This window comes from Zootoca vivipara, chromosome 9 (genome assembly GCF_965207765.1).
Source record: "Zootoca vivipara chromosome 9, rZooViv2.hap1.1, whole genome shotgun sequence".
Classification (NCBI taxonomy): domain Eukaryota; kingdom Metazoa; phylum Chordata; class Lepidosauria; order Squamata; family Lacertidae; genus Zootoca; species Zootoca vivipara.
The window spans coordinates 31,514,100-31,541,721 of NC_142592.1; the positions used below are offsets into that span (position 1 = coordinate 31,514,100).

A 27,622-nucleotide genomic window follows, 5' to 3' on the forward strand; every position below is an offset into this window, starting at 1 on the left:
CATTTCTTTTTAAGTATTTTGAAATAAAAAATGTGCTTGTTCTATAGTTGCAGTGTGCAATAAATTGAACTTAGGAAGTATTTATGGGCTATTCTTATGCAGTGATATCCAGTAATTGGACTAATACATTCAGTTTGAAAGCGGGGCAGAAATACCCTACTTTTTAACAAGAAAGTTATTTGTAAGGGTGTTCTGCATTCTGTATTCTCTCATGTGGAAGTACAATGCCTAGCATACTAAATTAATGCTAAATAGTAGTAGTGTTATCTTAGACAGGGGCAGCAGCCTAGCAAAACTTTGCGTGCCGAGGTACCAAGACTTCCCACCAAAATTAAGTTTTGGTTTTTGGCATGAATTTTGACCACAGCTTTATTTAAATGCAACTGAATGTGAGTGATTGCTTAGGCATTGGTTCCCATGCCATCTGTCCCCCGCCTGGGACAGATCTGACTCCCCTAGTGTACTGGGGAAGTCAGGATAGGTAAGCACCCTCTGAGAGAGGCTGGGGCAGGGCACCACGCCCTATGACCTCTCCCCCAGGTGCTCCCCGAGGCTCATGCGCGGTTCTAGCCCCTAGTGGGGATACGGACAAATATGTGGAGCCCCAGGATTCCTTTAACGGAATACCCCTAAAGGCAGCAGCAATTTTGAGGGGCAGGCACAGCCAAATCCTTACCCCTCCACCATCCAATTTGAACCAATGCCTAACTGCCAACCTTACAAGTTGTGACAGTTTGCTATGTAGTAGGCAAAAACCACCTGGCACCAGCCAATCAGCCAGATGGCAAAATTCCTACTAGGCCCCTGCAGCAATATGGATGACCCCATGACAGGCACAGCATTAAAATACATATTCTACTGAGAGGACCCACAAGAGTGTGGGACCCACATAACTAATCAAATTGCAAATAAAACACATTTCTAATAGCAATTAACAAAGTACATAACACACCTTTAGTCACTGATGTAGGAGTAAACCCCACTGCACTCAAGAGAACTTACTTATGGTAACCTTGTATAGCATATAATAACAGTCTACTGGATTGGGTGAAAGGCCCGTCTAGCATGGCATCTTATTCTCACAGTGGCCAACCCAGTGCCTATGGGGTTGCACTGTAATGCTTACATTAAAATAGAAACCTTACTGCAGCAAGGGTAAAATATGTTACACATTAAATCTGGCAACAAGCCCATTTAAATAAAGGTATGTTCAATTTATCGTTAAGGAGACACAAAGCTGGCTAATTTAAACTGGGAGAAAGCTCTGGAATCATTACCACAGAAAAGGACCTGCCTTTCGTGCTCATTGGCCAAATCTCCTGCGATGGCATCAAGAGCATGGCCTCTGAAATTGATCTTAATTCCCATGCAGGTCTAATGTGACCTGGTCCAAAGCCATTGGGGAATTCAAAGACTGGAATCATCAACTGAGTCCAGAAGTTAATAGTAAGCCAACTGGTTTGACATAACACCCCTGATAATTGACTTTGCTGGCTGGGGCTGTTGGTAACTGGAGTTCAACTACACCTGGATGTTTGCAACCCCAAGTTTTCTATAAAAAGAGGTGCCAGAACTCACCATGAATGCCTCCCTTGTTCTCTTATAATGGCAATGAGAGATGCTGGAACTGAGTGAGTTCCGGCTTGGGGGGGGGGAGCCCTAACATAACATAATCGTTTACTGCTTAGAATTACACTTCCTTCTTTTTTTCTTTTTGTGTTTCTGTTTACCTTACTCTGATCAAGCTTTCAAAAATCCATTTGTCAATTTAACCCCCCCCCCCAAAAAAAAACTCAGTTCAGAAACCTGCTCTTTATTTCAAATATGACACGGGTGCCGTTTTGGCTTGAAGCAAGTGCAAAGGAAAAAGAGGTCAGGAAAACATAAGACAGCATGAGGTTTACTATTCATAACTTCCAGTCTGGCATATCCTTTTCAGATTACATGTCTGCGATGGTAATCAGTTGGCATGGAACCATTTATTCCAGAATGCCAATTTCTAAACTGTCTTGTCTTGTGAAACATTTGTTGATAGATAGGGCTTTAAGTCCCCAAGATTGGGTTGGGTTTCCTAGTTCACAGAAAATTGGGTTTAGAAGAAAGATTAGCAGATGAAAGGAAAATGTCTGAAGAACTTTTAATTCAAGCATAGCATTTGGAATTATAAAGAAGAAGAAAACTCGCCAGAGAGAGAAGTCAAAAGTGATTTGACTGATAGCAATTGAGAGCCAGCCATTCAAATAATTCTGCTGTGATTCTGTGTATGTAACCATTTAGCAACATCACCTTCCAGCATATAAAATGCACCCCAAGGAGGAAGAAAAGGACAAACTAGGAAAAATTGAAAGTCTTTTTTATTACTATACTAGTGGATTTCAGCCCGTTCAATAACAGGCGCTAGAATCCTGGGGTTCGGAGAAGCGCTTCTCCGAAGCCTGGGACCTGTCCTTGTTGTCGGCAGCAGGGGGGCAGGAATGGAGGAGGAGAAAGCGCTGCTTTCTCCTCCTCCGTTCCTCTCCCGCAGCCACCGACAGCAAGGAGACATCCCAGGGTTCGGAGAAGCGCTTGCGCAGCGCTTCTCCGAACCCTGGGACCTGTCCTTGCTGTCGGCGGCAGGGGGACAGGAACGGAGGAGGAGAAAGCGCTGCTTTCTCCTCCTTCCTTCCTCTCCTCCAGCCGCCGACAGGAAGGACGGGGGACACAAATGCCTACCTCGCCGCCGCTGCTTCGCGGCCTCCCGCCGCTCCTCTTATGGGCCAGGGAGGGTTGTGAGGAGGAGGCCTCCGCCGGCCTCCACCCTCGCTTCCCTGACGTGCCCTGCAGTGAGGCGGTGTCTGTCCGGGAGCGGCGGTTGGAGGAGGCAGAGGGGGGAGAGAGAGAGAGAGCGTGCAGTCTCTGCTGTCCAATCCCTGTGTCCCTGGGGCCCATGCGCAGTGACCCAGGGACACACGGGAAAACTTGGACGCAGGGACACAGGGACTTTATTATATAGGATTAATGTGTGAATTTGAAATTTATATTATGCTGTCCTAATAATTACAACTGAGCTTCATCTCCTCATATGACTTCTCTGTATTCCTTCTTTAAGATTGTCCCCCACATTATAAGATTTGCAGGGCATGGAAATGTATACAGTATTACACCACACCTTCCTATAGTATAGATCATTTGAATAAGCAACTCCCCATAGGAAGGAATGATTGGGATATTATTAAGATAAAGACTGCAATCCAGAAGGGATATACATCATCTGCATGAACTTGAATGTTTATAAATGCTGTATTGTCATAAAATGTACAAATCCCTCAGTGTCCATACCACAAAGAGGAATGACTAGTCATTAGAGGTCTGGAGAAAACATTTCGCCACCTTATGGATCTAGTGCAGTCGGAGCTGGCAGGGCTACAGTAGTGAATTGTTCCTTTCTATATTTGTTCCCACAGTGACGCAACTACTTTAGAAAGTTAGCCGCACTGAGTTCTGAGGGATTTTCTCCCATGAAGGTGTGCATAGGATTGGAGACTAAATAAAACAGCTGTCACCACCTCACCTCCTGCTTACCTGAAAGGGATTTTCTTTTGCCTGTCCTGCATATGCATTTTAATTTAATTTTAAAGCTGGGCTATATGTAGGCCTGCAGGCATCAAATCAGTGGTCCGTTTTCACTTTTGTAACAAGTGGGAGCCCCCATTTCTCCTACAGTATATAGCCAATAACAGCTCACACCTACAACCAAATTTGGAACAACTCTAGTCAATGTACTCCAGTTCTTCTCCCCTTTTTGCCACGGCAGACTGAGGAATTTGCCTCCGGAAGGTGATGGTATGAAAGCAGTTCCAATCCTGCTTATGATCTGTGGCCTCTTTACTCCACAGTGCAAACTAACATGTTAGCACATATGAAGAGTCAAGCTGGATCAGACCAAAGGCCTGTCTGTTCCAATATTCTGTTTCCACAGTGACCAGCAAGACACCTGTGGGAAGCCCTCAGTCAGAAAAAGCCCTCTTCCACTCATGTTCCCAACAACTAGTACTGCATTCATATTGCCTCTGATACCTGGAGTTAACGTATAGCCATCTTGCCATTAAAGAGCTGCCATCTTTTTAAAGTAAGAAAGAAAGAAAAACAGATAAGAACAGTAGAAGAACCCTGCTATATCAGACTAAAGAATTATCTATTCCAATATCCTCTTCTCACAATGACCAGCCACATGCCTGTGGGGAGCCAACGATCAGGGCATGAGTGCATAGCATTCTCTCTGACAGCCAGCCATCCTATGGGGACAGTAACATAGGATAGTTGCATTTGCCGTTCTAATAGAACCAGGGAGGTTTTCATGGTGAGTTCTGGCACCTCTTCTTTCAGAAAAATAGCATTGTGCATATCTGTCTCTATAATATATCAGCACATGTTTCCTCCTTTCCATTTTTGTAGTGGTACAGCCAAATTTCATCCTAACAGGCCCCATGCCTCATTAATGACAACATCTTTTACATTGCGTTTTGGTATCAAAGAGACAGAAAGTTGTTACATTCAATATTTCCCCCCTGTGACTTAATTATTTCCATTTGAAACAGCAGGAAGAATTTAGGTAGGAAGGATGCAATTGCTTTGTCTGGAACTTGGCCAGATCCCTAACCAAGAGCAATCAAGCTCCCACTAAAGCAATTCACTGTCTTTCCATTTACTTAAATGGCACTTGGGCATTGCTGGAGAAAAGGTTCTGTGGCATCTTTAATGACCGCATGCTCTTCAGGACATTGGTTTTATGTCTCACGCAGAGGGCAATATTCCCTGATGGCCATTGCTACATTTGTAAGCCCCCCCACCTTCTAACCCATCACAGCTCTGTTAAATGAGCAGTTTGTTAGTGTAATGGAACAACTGTTTCTCTCACGCTATGCAGGCACTCTTTCGACTCATTGCTCGGATTGTTTTGGGGTTATTTTATGCCTGAGGTTCTTCTGGTTTAGGCATGCCTTCCAACATTACCCAGATTTTAAAAAATAAAATAAAAAAATACATTTCCGGGCATGAGTATCTAATAAGGCCCAGGAGAAGCAGGTCCTGGGGTGCAGCCTTTAGCAATCCTTGAATGATACTGAACTAAAAGTATTATATTGAACTTCGTTAGCAAATATCCAATGGCTGGGAATGGACAGGGCTGTCTTAAGCGGGTCAGGCGCCCTGGCGCCGTGGTGCGCGGGTCGCTCCGGCGCTCCCGCCCCGCCCCGTTTCTTCCCGCGGCTGGTGGGCAGGCACAGCGTGCAGCATGGTTTCCACGCGCCTTCGCCGTGCAGCGCCCCTCTGCCGACCTGGCGCCCCGCGCCACCCAGCCTACCCCTAGAGCTGGCCCTAAGAATGGATGAGAGGGGCAAAGCCTCGATGCAAACTTTGGGGAGGAAATATTGTCCTTTTCTGGTGGCCTGGTTTACTGGGGAAACTGGTGGTGGGGAACACCTTCTTTCTTCCCTACAGATGGTTCTGCTGCCACTGCAAATAGCAGCGAAAATCGTATTGCATCATTTCAGGGACACTGTGGATGGGAAATGCCCCCTGAGCACCATTCTAGCACACCACATGCTCCTGGAACAGTGCCACATTGTGTCATGATGTCATTTCAAAAGGAATGTTGTGGAGTAATATGGTACCCACAGTGTCAACGGTAGGAGCTACAATGCTGCTTGCAGTGAAGAAGTGTGCATACACACGAAAGCTCATACCATGACAAACTTGGTTGGTCTCTAAGGTGCTAATGGAAGGAATTTTTTAAAATTTTGTTTCCACTCTGTTGCTGTCACTTTTCCCAGTAAGCCCCCTAGTCCAGTTACTGAAAAAAGTGAAAGCAACCTTCATCTGCATTAACAAGAGGCATACTGCTCTGATCATGAGAAGTAATGAGTCCTGTTCAGGAATCCAAAGAACACAATGAGGAAAAAAGTGTTTAAGAGGACAAAGGTCTTGTGTGCATGCTGCCAGCATCTGAATTTCTGTTTGGGTCCATGTGATGGACCTGCCCTCAACATTCCCGTTCCACCCCTGACTTTCCCAAATTACATGGGAAGGGTCTGAAGGGGGCATGTATGCTGAATAAGCTTAAAAGCCACCCCACAATTGGGAACTTGGCATTATCCAGGCTCCTGGTTGTAGGGAGTATTCTAAGCACTCTCAAGCCCCCTCAATGCAGGAAGGGTCAGAGGTGCAGCAGGTGGCGCTAGGAATGTTGGGAGGCAGTTCCAACATGTACACCCCAATGCCCCCCCCCCACACTTTATGTCTTCACCTAGGTAAAGGGTAAAGGGACCCCTGACCATTAGGTCCAGTTGTGACCGACTCTGGGGTTGCGCGCTCATCTCGCATTATTGGCCGAGGGAGCCGGCGTATAGCTTCCAGGTCATGTGGCCAGCATGACAAAGCCGCTTCTGGCAAACCAGAGCAGCACATGGAAACGCCGTTTACCTTCCCGCTGTAGCGGTTCCTATTTATCTACTTACATTTTGACGTGCTTTCGAACTGCTAGGTTGGCAGGAGCTGGGACCAAGCAACAGGAGCTCACCCCGTCACAGGGATTCGAACCGCTGACCTTCTGATCAGCAAGCCCTAGGCTCAGTGGTTTAACCACAGCGCCACCTGGGACACCTAAACAAGGCTAATGTTCTGTTCTATGCTGTGCTGGTCAGCCTGCATCTGGAGTATTGGTTTGTGTTTTAGCTACCTCATTTTAAGCAGGTGGTTGGTGATACTGCTGCTGTTGCAACCCAGCTTGGGACAGGTTGTGTCATGGGCCCATCCCAGCAGCTGAAGATCAGTGGTCCAGTCTAATATGTTCAGGGTTTGTTTGTTTTTAGTCTGTCTTCGCTGGATTCCCCTCCTAAATTCTTTATCATCTTTGATAAAGAATTTTATTCATGTATTTATTTAGATTTATATACCACCCTTCATCAGAACCCTTCACAGAATTTCCAGCTAATCAACATGAATATTTCCAACTCATCAAGATAGTTTTTGAAATGTAGCTGCCATTACCGATGAGCAGAGCAGTGCTTTAAGTTTGGAAAGTTCACCACGATGCTCTTGTTGACACAAAACCTAAAATAGCATTAGCTTTTAAAGCCACATCACATTATTGACTCAGGTTTCTTATCTAGTATAATAATAATAATAATAATAATAATAATAATAATAATAATAATAAATTTTTATTTATACCCCGCCCTCCCCAGTCAAAAACCGGGCTCAGGGCGGCTGACACCAACAGAACCACAATAAAACATAAAAACAATTAATTAAAATACAGGTTAAAATACAGTATTAAAATTTAAAGTGCAGCCTCATTTCAAGTAGGCCATAAGTGGCTGACACCAACAGAACCACAATAAAACATAAAAACAATTAGTTAAAATACAGATTAAAATACAGTATTAAAATTTGAAATGCAGCCTCATTTCAAGTAGGCCATAGATCCAAGCCATGAGGGAGAAAAACACAGGGGTCAGGCTGAGTCTAACCCAAAGGCCAGGCGGAACAGCTCTGTCTTGCAGGCCCTGCGGAAAGATGACAAATCCCGCAGGGCCCTGGTCTCCTGGGAAAGAGCGTTCCACCAGGTTGGGGCCAGTACTGAAAAGGCCCTGGCTCTAGTAGAGGCCAATCTAGCCATCTTATGACTCGGGATCTCCAGAATATTATTGTTTGTGGACCTTAAGGTCCTCCGCGGGGCATACCAGGAGAGGCGGTCCCGTAGGTACGAGGGTCCCAAGTCGCATAGGGCTTTAAAGGTCAAAACCAGCACCTTAAACCTGATCCTGTACTCCACCGGGAGCCAGTGCAGCTGGTAAAGCACTGGATGATAAAGCACTAGTATAACATCTTAATCTTTTCCCAGAAGCGCTATTGCTCAACTAGTTTTTTTCTCCATCTTCTGCTGGAGCATTTGTTTTTGTTTTTACTGAGTAAACTTCACTTCATTAGTCCTCCTTGAATTTCATTAACCCCATTTGAAGAGTTTGCAGCTTTGTCAGAATCCATCTGTGTAAAACTTCCCTTCTTTTCTCCACCCACCAGGCAAATTCACTCTAAGACCACAAAAGAAGGTGAGAAAAGAACCTGATTCTTGGCCTCAAGGTTCACAGTCCAGTTCTACAGTCCTGGACACATGAAGGCACACTCTGATAGTATTCCTCCTATTTCACTAGGGTCTATACCAGGCATCCCCAAACTTCGGCCCTCCAGATGTTTTGGACTACAATTCCCATCTTCCCCAACCACTGGTCCTGTTAGCTAGGGATCATGGGAGTTGTAGGTCAAAACATCTGGAGGGCCGAAGTTTGGGGATGCCTGGTCTATACAATGAGCCTTGCCTAGCAGCTCATTCTGAAACCAGGTGTTGAAGACTTAAGTAGTGACTTCTCTTATGAGTATTTTTGAATCCAGCAGCAGAAATGAAAGTAAATTTGACAATCCTATGATCAACAGTTGTAAAATTTAAATTAAATTAAAATTTAAAAGAATTAAATAGCTGATAAGTCTGGTAGGCATAAGCATAATTACTCTTGGAACAAAAAACCCAGGACATTAGTTTATCTGGCAAACACACTGACATTAACTAAAGAAGCAGCTGCACAGTTTCTTATGCACTAATAGAAACTTTGTTAGAGATAATCAACAATTCTTTGAAACCTGTAGAATCAACAGTAATGAGCAATTAATTCTGAATCACTTCAGAACCCAGAATGTTGACCACAGGAGAAATAGAGACTGAGCAAGAGGAAAATGGAGTTTATGAAGCATGAAGAAATAAAAATGAGACAAACATAACTTTCAAGAGAAAGTGAGCAGAAGGGGGAAATAGCAATCAATAAAATCTGAAGCTAGCAGAAACTGTCTTGGAAAATAAATGTCCTTCCAGAAACGTAGATAAGTGCTAATTTATTTAAGAAGAATACTTATTATTCAGAGCCATTTGCCTCCTGCTTTAAAATAAAGGCAGCTGTGTTATGAAACAATAACAAGATCCAAACTTTGCACATATCTATTGACATCCAGGAGGGGATCTATTGAAGTACTGGTGTGGCATCAGTACAAAATTGTTTTTGTTTTTCACCAGTGACATTTCCACATGATCATGTGTTGCCATTTACTTATTTTTTTATTTTTTAAAAAAGGTCTTCAGTGTAGTCATAAATAATTTGTCTTTCCAGGATCTTTATTGCGCTGAGATTTGTACATGAACAGAAGACATGAGCCAAACCATTAACACATGCACACTATGCTAACATATTCATCTGTGATGTCACCATTATGTCCTTAATGCTGATGCTATTTTCTGTTTCTGTCATTATGATGGGACAAATACTTGACAGTACTTAAAAAAAAGCTTTCAGTAGGCATGGTAAAGCAGTAAATAGCTTAATAACTATACAACCTTTTATGGTGCTCCCATACCTCTTAATTTTTGAGTGAAAACATTTTAAGGCAATGAGGAACTGCTGGTGAGATTTTGAAGCTCCTTGGATAGTTTTAATTTATGGGTAGTTTGAATAGTTAATTGGGGCTTTTCTTTTTTAAAAAAAATGATGTCAAATGTTCAGCTCCAAAACAATCCTTAATCTAATGTCCTTTGTGTCATATACAAACAATACAGTTTTGCTTGATCTTGACCACAAGTAATTTTAATTAATTCAATCCTATTACAGTAAAGCACATGGGTATTGCCATATCTGTAGAACTTTTAATTACCCAGATTACTTCACACAGTTTCTCTCTCATTTAACCTCACAATGAACTTCCATATTCCATTTAATATTTATGCCCCACTTTTCTAAAAAAAAAACCAATATTCAAAGCCGCTTACAAAACAAAAATACAATAGATAACAATATAAAATACTGAATGTATTACAAAATACAAATGCAACATAAGGTATAAAATTTACATCAAAACTAAAAAGTCTAGTACATGGGTAGGTAACCTAAGGCCCGTGGGCCGTATGCGGCCCAATCGCCTTCTTAATCCAGCCCGCGGACAGTCTGGGAATCAGCATGTTTTTACATGAGTAGAATGTGTGTTTTTATTTAAAATGCATCTCTGGGTTATTTGTGGGGCATAGGAATTTGTTCTTTTTTTTCTTCAAAATAAAGTCCAGCCCACCCCATGATCTGAGGGATGGTGGACTGGCCCACAACTGAAAAGGTTGCTGACCCCTGGTCTAGTAATTTTCATCTTGGTTCCGCCCCCCCCCCCGGTCTCTTTTAAAAGAACATTTATCACTTCAAAAGGCCTCGTGTGGTGCTGTTCACAGATATGTCTTTATTTCTGTCTTGGAACGTATAGGTCTCTTTTCCACCCAAAGATTCCCAAAGTACCTTATATAGATCTCTGCTAAATGACTGCATTTTTTTTAATGAATCAGCAAATTCATGCATCTGTACGCAGCTCAGTGTGGACAAAGAGCTCTGGATCTGGTTGTTAGTGAGTTTTAGTATTGGTTCATGTCCCTGCTCAGCTATGAAGTTGACCCAAGGATCTACTTGGACAAATTTCTCTATTAGCCTAGCCTGCTTCACAGGATTCCTGTGAAAATAAATTGATTTCTTAGTACATTGAAGAACACTATAAAAGTCAACAATGGTAGATAGAAGAGGCATTTTATATGTTTAAAATGTCCCCCCCCCCAGTTTATCACTTCATAAGTGATCTGTATACAATGTAAAATTAATCCATATTGGGATTATTAAAGTTCAGGCTTTACGTACTCAACTGTTTTATCTATCTTTTTAATTTAACCAATAACTAGCACAGATTTAACAAACTAGTGAAATTCAACTATGAATCTTTTGGGAGATCACTGGAAAAGGAGGAAGGCTTGCAAACCAATATTAATTCTTCACAGCTTTTTTTTTAAAGTGCATCGACTGCTGTCTGATGTTTTTTTGCTCAAAGCAAGATCCAGGGTTGCTTTGTAATGCTGTGGGAAAAATAAGGTCTTTGCAGAAATAGCAATATGATAATCTGACAGGACTCAAGAGATAGATGGTGTCTAGTGTTCTCTCTCCCCTGAACATTTGTGTTGTTGTTTTCAATAGATATTAAGCAGTTGCCAATATCTCATTTTGTCAAATACATGTTAAATCCACATACTTGTGGATTTGGGGGATCTTAAATGCTAATTATTTTATTACACCTTTCCAAGGTTTAAGTTAGCATATAAATATAATAAAAATCAGTAAAATACAGCAACACTGCCCACAAAGAAGCAAGCAATTACATTCAAATGCGAGCAAAGGGAGGTGCTGGCTTGTTTTTGTTTGGTTTTTTTGTAGTTTTCTACAAACATTTGGCTACCTCTTCATTAGAATGTGCTGCTTCAATGTAGTTTTGGGCAAAAGTATCCCCTGAATGCAGTTATATGGCCTTAGCAGCTAATCCATAGAGATCACCAATATGAAACAGATGGTGCTGAAGGAAAGCACTGGAAATGGACCTTGTCAGATTTTGTTGCTGTGATAGACTGTCCCAGAGTGCAGAAGCAAACATTATGTTCCTATCCTTCAATACTAAATGAGTCTGGACAAGAAACTATTTCCTCTTATGAACAAAATCTGACAGATTCAGCTACTGGTAATGCTGAAATTATCTCTTGAATCCACCGGTACTCACTTGCTGAAATACGGAAGTAGGAAACAGTGTCTACTTGTGTTGGTGAAAAGTTAAATGGTATGTTCTCTAAGAGCTATTTAACACAAATTGTGCTTTAGCACTGACTGTCAAGTGACCCTATATATCTGTGATGGGCTGTTTAGGCAGAACTGTGGGTTTTTATTTTTATTTTTAAATCCCTTCGAAAAGTCAATAAACATTCTCTCTCTTCCTTTCTCTTTCTCTCTTCCTGCCATTAGTAACATTAGTAAACATACCTATATTTCCATGCATCATAAATCAAAACAAAGTACAATGTAATTCTCAAAACTTTACGTTTCCATGACAGTATTTCATCCATGAGAGTATTTCATCCATGAATAAGCATAATTGATATTCTTGTATCCCACTATCCAACATTCAGCTGAAGTTCCAAATGCCTTGTTAGCGAATAGAAGATATGATTAAGATTATAATCATGCTAAGTTGTATTGCAGAAAAACAATAAATACTATTGTATCTACCCTTACAATAATTAATTTAAAAAACATTTTGTACAATTTTGATATTTTTTCCTTGTCTGCTAGAAAAACAAGTTCCAAAGATTCTTTCTTCCAAAATCTCTGATGTCGTGTCTGTTTCACTTGTGTACAAAATGGCGACAAAATATTTCCATGTTCATGTTAGATAAATCTAAATGTTTTACAGTGGCATCAGTGTGTAGTGCCCCAGATAATTCATAAATTCTTAGCCATCTTTCAAAGTAGTCAGAGGTGTAATTAGTATTGCATTTCCACTGACTTAGTTTGACCCATTGTTTGACCCATTGTTTGCAGTTTGTTTCTATATGTGGCTAAGAGAGTGGATTATTATAAATTAATTTTATTCCAGCTACTGAGCCATTTGAGATTGTGCACATTGGTTGGAGAATGTACAAGGTTCAGGTAATATATGCACATTTCTCAAGGCCTGATGGAGGGTATTTATATTGATCTGGACAGATTCTGTGCATTTGTGATGAAGCCTGATGAACATGCACAGTGACCCGTTGTAATGCAGATTAACCACTAACCTTACCTTACATTACCCCAAAGGGTGTGTGTGTGTGTGTGTGTGTGTGTGCGTCTCCAGTTTCAACCAGTCCTGAACTCCTCTTGACAAAGAGATACAGTTACATTTCAAATAATTTCAGGAAGGACAAGCAAATATCTTTTGGATGTACTAGATATTGTTATAGTTTGTGGGATAGCAAAAATCATAGATGTGCAATAATAATAGAAACAGGTGCCACTTTCTGCTTTGAAATATAGAATGGGAACACAAAAGTGCATTTTTTAGCAGTCATGATCAGGTTCAGCAGTCATGATCACAGTTCATTGCCAGTTGTCTGGTGACAATCAGGTCCAGCTGGTGCCAGTTGCCTAACCTTGGATGTCCCCAGGGCACTTGCTGTTTTGCCTTGGTAGAGAAGAACGTGTTGGTGATCCAGGGGCTGTGATGTGAGCACAAATCAAGCAGCCTTTATCTGTTCTCGTTCATGCTGCCAACACGAAAGTGACCTATGCTGTTGCCCCATGCATGATCACCCCAACTCTGTCATTGAAATCTCCCAGCAGGAATAGGTGTTCACAGACTGGGACCGTCCTGAAATCCTGGTCTAGTTCTGCGTAGAACTGATCCTTGGTCTGTATATCAGAGCATCTATTGGGAATGTAGGCACTCAGTTTGTTAACCAGATGAGAGGTAGAGGGAAAGCAAGCGCTCTGAGCCTTCGGCTATTGCAGTCAGAAGAGAGTTCCTCACTGAGAAGCCTACACTATGAATATGTGGTTCTTCTGGATGCCCTTCTTGCTAGAAAAATGTGTAGTTCTTATCTTGGAGGCTGCCATTCAAAATGAGTCTAGTCTCCTGTAAAGCAGCAATGAAAATGTTGACCGTTTTCAGCTCATGGTCTATGATGGCCACCATCCAGGAGTCATTGACCTGACACAGTGGGCAAGCCAAGACACATGGTCCTGATGTTCCAGTCTCCTAGGGTTTGCTTCTCCTTTTGTTGTTCAGTCCACTTGTCAAGTGATACTCTGGGCTCCAAGCACCCATTGCAGCAGATGGACAGTGGCAGGTCAACACTTGATTGACTGGACACTGCCCAGCTTAAGGTGGTTGGTAGCTGACCAGTGAGACATTATGATCTCTTCCAAAAACAACACTTAGCGCTCATACTTTATGCCTATCAGGTTGAGCTTATCACTCATAATTGTTGTCTTCTGCATGGTTTTTGCTGCATTAACAGCACCGAAGTGATGTCTGCAGGGCACAAGCCAGAGCAATGTTTGTGGACGTTCTGGGCTGCCCACACGACACAACTCCGCTCTCTGGCTCACTAATGTGGTCCAAATAAAAAGAAAGCAATGCATTTGGCACCAGCTGGGCTGCTGGAATTGTTGGAAGCAGCCATACAAGAAATCATCTGACCATCTTAGGGACTCCACTCCAAATTAGTGTAGGGTTTACTCCTTAGCCTTTTCTTCTCCTGAAGATGTTTTGCAAGGCAATGGAGTTTTAGGATCAGAGTTTTCCTTCCATCAGATCATGTCAGTGTTCTCTTTTCTTGTGGTAAGACAAGCAGAATTTAATGGATTATTTGCGGGGGGAAAGCACTCAATTCGCTTTGTACAAATAAAATCAATTTTATGTGACACCAAAGAAATGCAGGAAGAAAGAGGGAACAGCTTCACATCCTATCTCATTGATATTTATTACTTTTCTGCTAGCATTATGTATTTTGCATTTTTCTAAAAACTAAATAAAAGAAAAAAAGCAGCAAGCAGTTGTTAGTCTATGAAAATTGGTTGTTGTGCTCTAAGGGTGATGCAACTTTGGATTTGATTAGATTCTATTAATGAGATCAAATGATGCTTTTGGTCTCGAGAAGCTAATGCAAACGAAATCTATTTATCACCTTGGCAGTGGTCCTGCAAGGAAGTTAATGACCATTACTGTGCTACTACCAAGCCAATCAGAAATCATGCTTTTTGTGCAGAAAAGCTGAAGCGAGCAATCAATCATTATCATCATCATCATCATCATAATACTGTTAAATGGGAGTCTAGAAAGGAAAGGAAAGCAACTTGGCCATTAACTTCAAATGCACCCTGGAAATGGGTTTCTTTGTGTGCAGAGCGCCCCTGGTATCATGGTTGCAGCCTAAGAGATCTTTCCAGCATGAAATAGCTAAAAACACCAGGCAAGGGAGACATCCACACTTAGGTGCTTTATTGTGTGTATAGGACAGGGATAGATAGACAGATAGATTAGATAGTTATAGAGATATAATTTATTTCCCAAAAGAATAATAGAACACATTTCTTACATCAGACGTCTAGCTTTTGTACAGACCAGGACTCATCTAATAGAATTTTCCCCTTGTCTCAGTTGTGTAGGTAAGTATTTCATAGCTTCCATTTTCGATCCAGAGACATACTCAAATCAAAACCTCACTTATAACTCATTCTTTGCTGTAAAGCTTACAAAAGCACTCAACAATAGCAAGGCAATTTAGGAAGTTGCATTGTTCAGCACCAGGCATCAAAGTCTTTTGTCATTCTTCTGCTTTGTCAACCTGGTGACCTTCATTCTTCATAGTGATCTAGATTGCAGGATGAGTGAAACCGTACTGGATATAGCTTTTTTTGTTGTTCTTACAAATAATATGCATCGAATTACTTGTTATGATTTTAACTTTGTATTATTTATTTGATATATTTGCATCCCACCATTCCATCAAATTCTAATTCTCAAAGTGCAATCCCAATCCTCTTTTCATACTGTTTCCTAGAAGAGGTTAAGGTGTCTATATGAAGCCATTTGATGTACCGGTAGTTACAGGTAGGTAGCCGTGTTGGTCTGCCATAGTCGAAACAAAATAAAAAAAATCCTTCCAGTAGCACCTTAGAGACCAACTAAGTTTGTTATTGGTATGAGCTTTCGTGTGCATGCACACTTCTTCAGATACCCTTGGGAGTAGTCATTTAAACATTCGGGGTGCGGTCACATGTGATAATAATGTTAAACAAGCAGTTCTTGGAAATTTTATTTTTAAAAGGAACTGCTTCTAGTTCAAGATCATCCAAAAAAGAACTAGTTCCAGTTCCAGTTTGTCTGTTTAGAGAACTACCTAGTTCCATTCAAGTTCATCCAGTTCATGTTTAACAGTTCATTAAAAGTTAATAAAAAGTTCATCCTTGATAAACAAAAAACAGCAATCCACATGGTACAAGCTACTGCGCTGAAGTATACAGTCCAATAGTACATCATGAGCCACAGAAAGACAGAATGAAACCAGATGAAGCTTTCACCATCTTTGTATTTCCATAATAGAAAATGTTTTCTTTGTTTCATTTGTGCCAACCACACAGCTGTTCAGGGCACAATGTGCCATTCACTTTGCTCCTGTGCCTGTATTTCTCAGTGCAAAGTGCTCCTTTTGGAAGGTACCGAATATTATTAGCAGGGAAGATACAGGAAATATCTCACATTCCTTCTTTCTGATTGTGTGATTAAGTGACTAAGCATCCTTCATGACACCAGCACCTCCATATCTGCCTAATAAGCCTAAGAACATTATCTCCTTTACTTTCTCGCTTTCTTGATAGAAGTTGGCTTAATAAGACTCCAGGTCTCCTATGGAGTGTGCCATGATGAAACATGAAGATGAACTACAGTCATTCAGAGTTTTACCTCAAAGTGAACTTAATTCACCCAACAATTTTGGGACCCGCTTTCAGGTGTAGTTCAGAGATTATTATTATTTTTTACTAGTTCAATGCTTTGCTAGTGGTACACGTAGAGATGAATTGGCACACATCTGGCTCCTAAGTGATTTGATGCAACATCAACAGTTTCTCTCTCAGGAAAGAAAAGGCATGACAAAAATCAGTGTAGCTTTTCAACAATTTGGCTAGTCAAATATGATTACTGGAATCCAATTTGGGCAAACATGGCTTTTGGCTTTTAATAATGAGGTCAGCAGGTATGGTTTGTAGTCCTTTAATGTATTCTGGGCTGCTGTGCATTTGTGCTGAAGTTAGTTCATCTGCTGGCGTTTGGAGCTTAGATTTAATTCAGAGCTGATATTGCTGTGTAATGTGGAACAAATCATGTAGGCAGTAGCAATTGCAGCTGGCTAAGCCCACACGATTGGTACATTTTTATGTCAGACAGCTTTCTGCCTAAGAAAGATATGCTGTCGTAAGTTTCATAGCATTAATCTCTTGCCAAGCAACTTCCAATTTCTCTTATTTGTATAAGACATTCTTATGGAATTATGCATGCATTTCTCAACACCAGGGAAGAGATTTCAAATGCATATAACACCCACATGCTTATGGGGAATTAAATTCATTGATCGTGGCAGGACTTACTTTTAAATCAGCACGAATGGAGTAACTTTATGGTCTAGTTCTGTACATATTTTTCCAATTATGTCAATGCATCTTCTGTCTGCATGACGCAGCAACTTACGGCATATCACAAAAGTTGTATGTGAAAGCATACTGTGGGCAACTGTGTTCACCTCTGGTTATCACAGTTCAAGAAGCATGTGGACAAATAAGTGGAAAGAAAGAATTCAACGAATTCTGATAAAAGAACTGAAAGGCAATCCTCCGTGATGAGAAAATCAATTAGGTATAATTGGTGTATAGTTTAAAACATTTTTGGTTGAATCCAGAGCAAGGTAGTCACACTTAGCAGAACAATCCTATGTATGTCACTTACCAAGAAGAGGGAGGGAGGGTTGAGGCTCAAGGCCGTCCTTCTTTTGGTATATGGCAGTGACCTGCAGTGGTGGGAAGCTGGGAGAGCAACAGAGCCCCACCTGTTCAATAGGACTTTGTTGAGTTCAATAGGATTTATTCACAGGTAAGCTTCAATTTCCACTGAGATGATTTCAGTGCTAGTCTTACTCAGAGTAGAGCCATCAAGTTAATGGACATAGAATCATAGAATTGTAGAGTTAGAAGGGAACCTAGTCGAACCCCCTGCAATGCAGCTGTCCCTAACGGGGATTGAACCTACGACCTAGGCGTTATCAGCACCACTCTCTCACAAACTGAGCTATCAAGGCTAGCATAAGTACATGACTAATTTAGGATTAATGTGTCTCCTCTGAGTAGGACTTAGTTGAATACAACTCACTGTGACTAACTTCAATCCTCACAGGCATTAAAGAAACCCACCCCTGCCACTGCTGTTGTTTTCAGGATACAATGAGACTGGCATATTTGGTGGAGTTTAGTAGCAATGGTGGGAAACATTAGCTGGGAAACATTAGGTTTAAGAAAAAATAAATTGGTAAGCCTTCGTTGTCATATGGACTCTTCCAGACTGTGAAAAAATCTCTGAAAAATATATCAACACACCTGACAGCCACAATTTGTATCTACACCAATTTATCCTCCCCCATTTCCTGTGTAGTATTACTGGAACAGCCATCTTGAATTCCCCAAAGATAGGAAAATGGAAGATGGACAGATGATAGGAGGATGGATTCACCAAGAAACAAATGAATGAAAATAAATATACTACATCAAGAACTAGATTTAATCTGATGCAAGGCTGAGCCCCAGAACTTCTTTTCAATTCTAGGATTCAGCCTTAGGCTGTCTGAAGGAAAGACACAGCCAAAGTCCACAATCTTATAGGTATGATGTTTGAACAGGCCTGAATCCCAGGACCTCTTGTGTTAGAAATTAGTGTGAGTGACTGTGCCATCTATTTCCTTTGATACAGCTTCTTGTTATCATTCATTCAGTCCATCTTCATTACTTTAAGCGGTTAATTGTCATTCGTTTTCACTATCTGCTCCATTTTCTTTTTGTAATTCACTGGCACCACCTGTCAGGCTCTATTCACCCTTCCGTTTTGTGAAACATAATCGTAGAGACTTCTGTGTAAGTTGCTTGGCGGAATATATCGCAGATCTGATGGGCTTGGGTACATCTCTGGAAGCCAACACAACTGCTTTTCTTAAATCCTCTTTTACAAGATTTTAATGAAATTTTAATCGCCATATAGAAAAGGTTATTATAGTGATCACACCAAAGTTTAGTTATATAATTGACTTTTTCATCACAGGTTTTGATTCTGATCCTTGCTGAAATCAAATGAATTTTTTTCATCACGGTTGCTGTGTTGTTTTGCATTATAGCAGTGGCTGCCCAGATATCCATTTTGAATGGATAAACTGAATGCTTAGGATTTTCTGATTTATTGAAGTAGACTTGTGCACGTGCGCAAGCACATGTATGTGTTTAGCATTGAAACATGAAGAGTATCGGGAAGATATGAATGCTAACAACATAGATCTTTTTGAATGGGGTAATCATTGCCCTTGGCTAGTGTTCACTGACGACTTTGACCTGCATCTGAGTCACGGTCAAGAAAAGGCAGCAGCAAGTGGAGAAATGTTGCTCATTATATCTGGCTGTGTTGAACACATGCACTTGTTTTCTGAAGCTCTGAATGAGACAAGTACACAGCCAGCTCCTGCTGACTCGAAGCTAGCTTGATTTACCAGGTCATAATGCAAGGTGGGTTAAAGGGGTGATTTTAAAGGCAGAAATGAATAATTCCCTCAACACAACAAGCATAGTTAGAAGCCCAGGAGACTTGGCAAACTATAGAAAGGCAATTGTTTATCCACAGCAGTCTCCTACTGCTTTGTGTAGATAATTCATATTTGTGGTATATAAATTTTATTTGCATGAGGTGAAATATAAAAGAGAAGCATACAAAATCTGGAGTTCTTTTGTTCAGGAGATGCAATTGTTTTTTATATATATTTTCTAAAGGCAGACTCTATTTGCTTTACAGTACTCCTTTTCTCTTAATCTTTTGACTAACAGTGTGAAACTTTGTTCTGTGTCTTTGTGTGTGTTTTCTCTTCACAGTGCCACCTTGGGCCTTAATAGCCATAGCCATAGTTGCAATCCTATTAGTCCTTACCTGCTGTTTCTGTCTGTGTAAGAAATGCTTGTTCAAAAAGAAAAACAAGAAGAAGGGCAAGGAAAAGGGAGGAAAGAATGCAATTAACATGAAAGATGTGAAAGATTTAGGCAAGAACTTGAAAGATCAGGTAAAGTATATATCTTGTTCTTGAGCAATGTTTCAATTAAAACCTGAGTTTTAATTGTTTGAATATTAGACCATCAGTGGCCTGACAGCAGTATTGAGTACTGGAAAATGATTAGCCCAGCCCTTGCTAACCTGGGGTCCCCCAGATGCCTTGGAGCATCAGCCCTAAAAGGAGTTCACTCCAGAACATCCGGGGGGGACACTAGGTTGCTAAAGCCCGGGTTAGCATAATTCTTGTATCAAATAACAAGGAAATACTTTGAAGAATGTTCCACTGGTTTTAATGGAACATATTCTCTAGCAAATTCACATTAGCATGTAGCATTTGTTGGAGTTTGAGGTCTTCAGGATACAACGATAGCTGTCAAGTTCTCCCTTTTTTAAGGGAAATTCCCTTATGCTGAATAGGCTTCCTCACGAGAAAAGGGAAAACTTGACAGCTATGGATACAACCCAGAATCTTTTTTTCCCAGTGCTATAGCACAGCTCCTGAATATCTAAAATAGAATATTAATGAATGTGCAGTGGTATTCCTAATTAAACAATATTATTTTCCTACAGCCCAATCAAATGCATGTTGACTCAGAAGTAAGAGCCATTGAATTAAGTGGGGCTTAGTGCCTAGTAAACATGCATTAGGATTACATTGATAGTTCTTGGCACTCTTTGCTGACTCTTAATGTCCACCTAATAGTAAAGAGACAACTCTTGTATGGCCACAGTTATCCACGAAAACACTTTGGTACAATGAATGAGCTATTAATCTTTAGCAAGGGAATTCTCGCCATCTTCATGAAATTACAATTCACAGGAATCTTTGGGGGGAAACCACTGCAATTTTCCCCCAAAAGAAAATATAAGGTGGGTTTGTATGTTTTCCAAATGCTACAGGTTTACTAAGTGTATATTATGTGTCTGTTAAAAGGAAAGAATCTTAACATGTGAAGCAACACTTACATTGCAGAATCTGTTTCAGGAGCGATGTTGATAACCTAGAATTTTAATCTTTCCTGCCATGCCTTTATCGGGACTCCCCTTTTCTTATGCAGAATCAGTTGTTCCTATTCCATATAATAAAATAATAATAATAATAATAATAATAATAATAATAATTTATTATTTATACCCCACCCATCTGGCCGGGTTCCCCCTGCCACTCTGGGCGGCTTCCAACAAAATATTAAAATACAGAAATCCATCAAACATTAAAAGCTTCCCCAAACAGGGCTGCCTTGAGATGCCTTCTAAAGGTCTGGTAGTTGATGCCTCGCAAGACGAAATTAATTCGTTCCGCAAGTCGTTTCGTATTGCGAAAATTTTCATCTTGCGAAGTGCTGTTAACCATAGGAAAACCAGAACAAACCAGAACAAAAAAAAAATTTGCAAAAAATTCATCTTGTGAAGCACAGCCATAGAAAAATTTGTCTTGCGAGTCACCAAAAAAATCGCGAACCCCTTTCATCTTGCGAGTTTTTTGTTGCGCGAGGCATTCGTCTTGCGAGGTACCACTGCATATAATGACAGGGCGGATCTTCCAGATCACAGGGAGTGGTTTCTTCTCTCTTTTTTGATGCACTGAATTCTCTGAACTGGAATTCAGTTGGTAAAAATTACTACTCACTCAAATTAGGATTACGTACATTATCTGATGCAAAAGGAAGAAGATATGTGTCATAGCTTGCCTCCAATATTGATATTTATTATAAACAGATATCAAAGTGTTTTTGGGTAAAGGAACTGCCCATAAACAAGACTGTATAGCAGGCATCCCCAAACTTCGGCCCTCCAGATGTTTTGGACTACAATTCCCATCTTCCCCAACAACTGGCCCTGTTAGCTAGGGATCATGGGAATTGTAGGCCAACACATCTGGAGGGCCGTAGTTTGGGGATGCCTGCTGTATAGGATACGGATAAGTTTCACTCATGGTGGTCTCTGAAGTGGCTGGTTCGTGATTCTGCTTCTTAGAGAGGAAATATTATTCACAGCATATGCAGTGAGAAGATTCACTGGAGTGGGGGTGGGGAAATGTAGACAATTCCATCCAAACCTTCTGTAGGTTGTCCTCCCCTTAATATTTGGGCTAGGACACTGAAGTAATGAAAATTCCTGTTGTGAAGTGGCTTGGGTCTGTTCAAATCATTCTCTACAAAATATAACCTCTTCCACAAAGTTAGCAAAAGGTTGTTCTGAGGGAGAGTTATGGTGGTGGGATAATGAAAGAATAGGGCTGGGGCTGGGGCAGAGGAAGGGGAAGAATGCAATAGAAATTAAAGAAAGGAGGGTGCCTCCTTGTCTACCCCGATATAGTACCGTATAATGCAGTAATGCACTGTTTGTTTTCCAAGCCCCAGTGGTAATAGCCATCAGTGTGAAGCAGAAGGATTTTTATTTTTATTTTAGTGTGAAGCAGAGTTTGGGAAAACTTAGATTGTGTTATACTAGACATTACCTAGAAAAGGAGGGAAAGTTACATTGGATGGATGGTGGCAATTCTATCACTCTTCTAGTTCCTCCCTGACCCTTGCTGGCTAGATTGTGTTGCCACCATCCATTATCTCACAGAATAACTGCAAAACTACCTTGGCATGGCATGGAATAAGTTAAAATTCTAGAATAACTTTAATCAGTGAGTTTCATTCCAAAAGCATGATTTAGCAGAAATTTTAATTTCACTTCAGCAAATGATTTTCTCATTTACATGCTAATTGTGATTTGCTCCTTCTTAATTGCTGAATTTACTATGACAGTTGTGATCAAACCTTTCCACTTGAAGATAGAAATAACTTGAAACTGCTCTACTATAAGATCCGTAGAAAAGTCCCTTTATGCATTGATAATTATACTAATGGTAACAATCTGTCATTTCTTTGTAGGATAAATTGTATGTACATTTTATCTTTTTGTGTGAAATTTGTTCTGTATTATTATGTAATATTTTCCTTGTGATTCTATTATATATTAAGTGTTCTTCATTATATTTGTTCTGGCCTGGATAAATGACCAAAAAAGTGAGAATAGCACTGTTAAAACTTTCAAATATATGAGTATGTTTTAGTATATTCATACAGAATTTGGTAGAAGCCTCTTCCACTGAAGCCAGAAGTCTAAAGTCTGTTGCTAATGCAAGAAATAGGGATTATCCACACTTACATTTCCTCCACACTTCCCACAGTCCATGCTTTAAAACTCTGTGTCCAAATGCTCTTCCCCTTCCCCCCTTGTCTTAAAGTTTAAAAAGAGCAAATGGTAAAACCCCAAATTGCTGTTTCTTGTGCTTCAGTTTCAAAAAAGTGGGTTTTCATGGGGGAAGCTCTGGGGCAAAAGAAAGAGCACTTGGACACGGAACATTAAAGTATGGACCTGTTCCTAGAAAGAGCAGGGCAAAAGGTAAGTGTGGATCCTTAGAGGCAGAAGCAAACTGCTTTCAGTTATTTTACACAATGGGTGCTATCAGTAATTTAAAAGAGAGCTTTAAAAATTGGTATGTAAAGTTGCTGAAGCAGCCTTCAACAACCTGGTACCTTCCAGATGTTTTGGACAACTCCCATGGCTGGGACTGATGGAAGTTCTAGTCCAAAACATCCACCAAGATGGCAAAGGCTGAGATATAGTGTTTAGAAGATATAATTATAGAATTCCCATAAATTCCAGATATGCTCCCCATCACACAATTACCATCATGTGGGGGAGAGGCATGGTTCCTGCTTTTACTTTAACAGAAGCTACAGTTCCATGTTACACAGTTAAATAAGTAGCCTATAATATGAATTGAACTTGGGCTAAAATTACTTAATGCAATGAAATCTGTAGCCATGGTTCAACCCCAGGTAGTAAAGCAAACAGCAGTTTCCTGTGTTTCATAGTATTGCAGAACTCTCACTGGTTTGTTCCAAAATGCAAGCAGGCATTTTCATTTTCTCCGGCATGTGAGGGAGAAAGAGAAGGGAGGTGGGGTACACAAGCTCATTGTTGCTCTTCTAAACTAAAGTTTTCGATTCTAAACCATAATTCTGAACCAGGCTTTATAGTGTTATGCCTGCAGGCATGTAAATTAATAACAACATGTTTTAGAAGTCCCGCATCTCCCAAGGCAAGGTCTCATTAATAAACTCCATGGGCTATATGTTTTCTACCATGTTCCACCAACACATACAGTATCCCACAAAGCTAATAGTGCACATTTGGGTTGATACTAGAAACCTTAACAGTTCAAATTGCGGCAGGGTAAACCCTAAATGTAAGATATTTCAAATATTAGGTGTATTTGTTTCACTTTTCATACAGAATTTAGTTACATTCGCAAAGCTCGAATGCCTCCTGGAACACCAGAAAAGCCCATTTTAAAGTAACTAAACGAAAGCGGCTGGGAGTCAAGGAAAGAGAGGCAGATTCCCGGCCATGCTCGCTTAAATCAGCGAGCCATGCCCCCTTGGAACGTCCGTGTTGGACGCGCCAAGGAAGCGCCACATCTGGGAGCCAGCCAATTGGGCTGGGGGGAATGGCAACCATTTCCCCAGCACGTGAATGCCTCGGGGTGCCCACAACCCCCCCTCCTTCTACGGCGGAAGGGGCTTTACTAAATGTAACTTTTATGCTTTTGTGCACTTACCGTAGAGGGAGCTATTACACTTGCAGCATACACTGGTTCTGCCAGAGAATAACCAACAGCCAGCCATTTAATCCTGCTGAATTTAGCGCTGATTTTGTTGGGAAACAGCGGAGTAGTTTTTTCAGCTCTTTCCAACTTCATGGACGTGTCAACACTTGCTCAGCACTTCTTATTGGGCAAGAGACAATTAGTCTCATTATCCAAATTCCAGATCACTAGAATCATTATTCACAAATTGTTTTCCCCTTTTGTCCATATGCATAAGCTCTCATTGAAATACTATACATGTTTAATTAGAAGTAAGTCCCATTTAATTCACTGGAGCTTAATCTCAGGTAAGTGGATGTAGAATTGCAGCTCTAGCCTGCTTCTGTGATGTATCCTAAGTGGCCAAGTTTAAGTTGATGGTATACACAGATTTATTAACATATATAATTACATGCTCTTCATTTTATGTATATATTCAGAGTAGTAACCTTCATTATCCAAAGCCATAACCTTCATTATCCAAAGGTTCGCATTTGCATCAAGAACACTGTACCAAAAAATAATAATAATGCAATTTTCTAGCCTGGAAGCTCATAATTAAAATAAGAGGGGCTGCAAGGCCCATGTGAGCAAACAGATGGATCTGGATAGCTACTTAGTTTGATTGTTGATAGACCTTCAACTTTTTTCATAATCCTCTCTGGCCAAGGAACCACCATTACGTCCTGACCTCTCTCGCTGCGACATGCTGAGGTGTTCACGTCTTACCTGACAGTCCAGGAGAGAGCTCAGTGCAGACCAGCATTTGCACTCTGCAGCAAGAGTAGGCTTCTCAGGACGCAGAGCAGCCTGCAAAATGTCAAACCGCATTGTGCTCTATGTGCCATTTTAGGTCTCACATGAGCATGTGAACATGCTGTATTGTTTTAATATTCAATTGGGAGCCACCCAGAGTGGCTGGGGAGACTCAGCCAGATGGGCGGGGTATAAATAATAAATAAATTATTATTACTATTATTATTACTATTATTATTATTATATGGGGGTGTGGCAGCAGAACAACAGACAGCACAAGCAGTTACTGCAGCTCCAAGAACTGCTATGACAATGACCTTATTCAAAAGGACCCATTTAATAATCTCCTTCCTCCCCAATTTTCTGCAATGACCACAAACACCTAGTCCTTATAGTTAGAGACATCCATTATCCTGAATTCATATTTTACCTTTTCTTACTCTTCTTCACTAATCCATGTTATCTGATCTAGTCAGGACTGGCCTAAGACATTTTCCTTTTTGTGGCAGAGCAGCAAATATCTGTACCTACCCTCCACCCCACTGCCCACCTGTCAAGGGGTGCATAGTACCCAAGGTTGGTCAACACATTTTGGCAGCTGAGGTAGAAAATCCCACAAGCGCCTCCCAATATCTATGACAGTCATAGCTGCCAAGTTCTCCTCCTTTTTAAGGGAAATCCCCTTATGCTGAATAGGTTTGCTCGCAAGAAAAGGGAAAACTTGGCAGCTATGATGACAGTGAAAAACACAGTAACTACACACTAAATAACCAATAGCTTGCTGCCCCTTTGTGACACTCAAAATCAGCTGCCTGAGACAGCAGCCTTGCTCTACTAATTGGTAGGACCGGCCCTTATTGAATAGCTTTGCCCTCTTTTCCCTTTCCTGCCTTCACTTGTTCTCATTCCACTTCCTTTTACTAGCTCAGCCTTTCCTTCTCTTCCCAGGAACCAAGTTCATCTCCGCTAAATTTATTCTGCCAGGAAATCATTCCTATTCTTATAGGTCAGAAGTAGCCAGCAAGGTGCCTTCCAGATCCTGTTGGACTGCAACTCCCATCATCCTTGATGTATAGTCATGCTAGTAGGGACTGATGGGCCTTGTAGTCCAAAAACTGTTAGAGAGAACCATGTTGGATGTTCCTGCTATAGATTCCCCTTTACAGCATATGGAGCCAATTAATCTTCCAGCTATTCACAGACCCCTGACGGCTCACCATTATCCTGTCTGCATTACCTCTCTAACCAAGAGCATATCACTTGCGTTTTACAGAATGTCTTGCACATTGTTAATGTTAAAGAAATCATGCTAATTTTAAAGAAATAAATACATGTATTGGACAAGTTTGGTTTTTTTTTTTTAAAAAAAGAGATGAACACAGGCAGAAAGTGCTCTTACCTTGTAACAATAGTTGCAGTTGTAGTCTCAGTTCAAGAGCTAGGGTCCTTGACAACTGTCTTAATTAAAATCAGCGAGGCTTCTTCGTAAATGTATTTAGGATCAAAATGTAAGCTTTTGTACTTCCAAGGATTCTGGTGTAAGTGGTTTGTGGTCTGCAAACACCGTAATCCTATATATGTTTATTCAGGAGCAAGTCCCTCTTTGTCCAATAGGGATCACTCCTATTTATGTGCATAGGATTATAGCCTGAGGATGCAGTTCTGTACATTTTTACTTGGAAGTAAGTCCCTGTGTGTTTTGAAGGGTTTACTCCTGGGTAAGAATGCGTAGGACTGTAACCTAAAACTTTATGTGCATAGAAAATATTATCAGTATCTAGCGGAATAACTGCTTAAGTAAAGGGTCGATGATCATAGTTCAGTCACAGCACAATCCTAAGCATGTTTACTCAGAAGTAAGTCCTGTTGAATTCAATGGAACTTACTCCCAGGTAAATTGTGCATAGGATTGCAGTCTGAATTATGTAAAGGTGTTGAACAGCAAATGTACAATCTATGTAAATGGTCATTTCTCCAGGGTTTGACTAATGTTTTTGTGTGTGGATGTTTTAATTTTTATTTCTTCCTTCTATGTCCTCCTTATCTATGTTGTGTCTCATGACTGTTCTGGATTGTCACTTGCGGTAGGTTTATTTTGCTCTTTGGACACACCTAGTCTAAAGCTCTGATATATTTAGTCTCCTGACAGCTCTGCCTCCTCAGCTGAGATTTATACATAGCTTTGACACACATCAAGAGGCTGAACCAAATTGATTTCTTTCTTTTGGAGGATTATATTTCAAACCCCACCCTCAATTTTCTATATATACTAAGCCTGAAGGTATTAGAAAGCTCAAGTTTTGATATGCACAGAAAATAATGTACATATCTTTCTTTCATTTTTGCATAAAATCAGAGTTACCAAAACTGCTCAACATAAGAAAAAAAATTGTTTCCTATTGGCTTTAAAAAGATCACAATCTTATTCAATTACAGTGTGCTTCATATCTTGTGCTG

The 27,622-nt window shown here is 40.7% G+C and overlaps 1 protein-coding gene across 2 annotated transcripts in view; it reads left to right on the forward strand.

Annotated features, from left to right (window-relative positions):
* Positions 1-27,622, forward strand: part of SYT1 (synaptotagmin 1) — a 339,802-nt gene that overhangs the window by 223,739 nt on the left and 88,441 nt on the right. For both annotated transcript variants that reach the window (XM_035127518.3, XM_035127522.3), the window contains exon 4: positions 19,587-19,771. In XM_035127518.3, the coding sequence (XP_034983409.1) occupies positions 19,587-19,771 (185 nt within the window). The remainder of the gene's footprint in view (positions 1-19,586; positions 19,772-27,622) is intronic.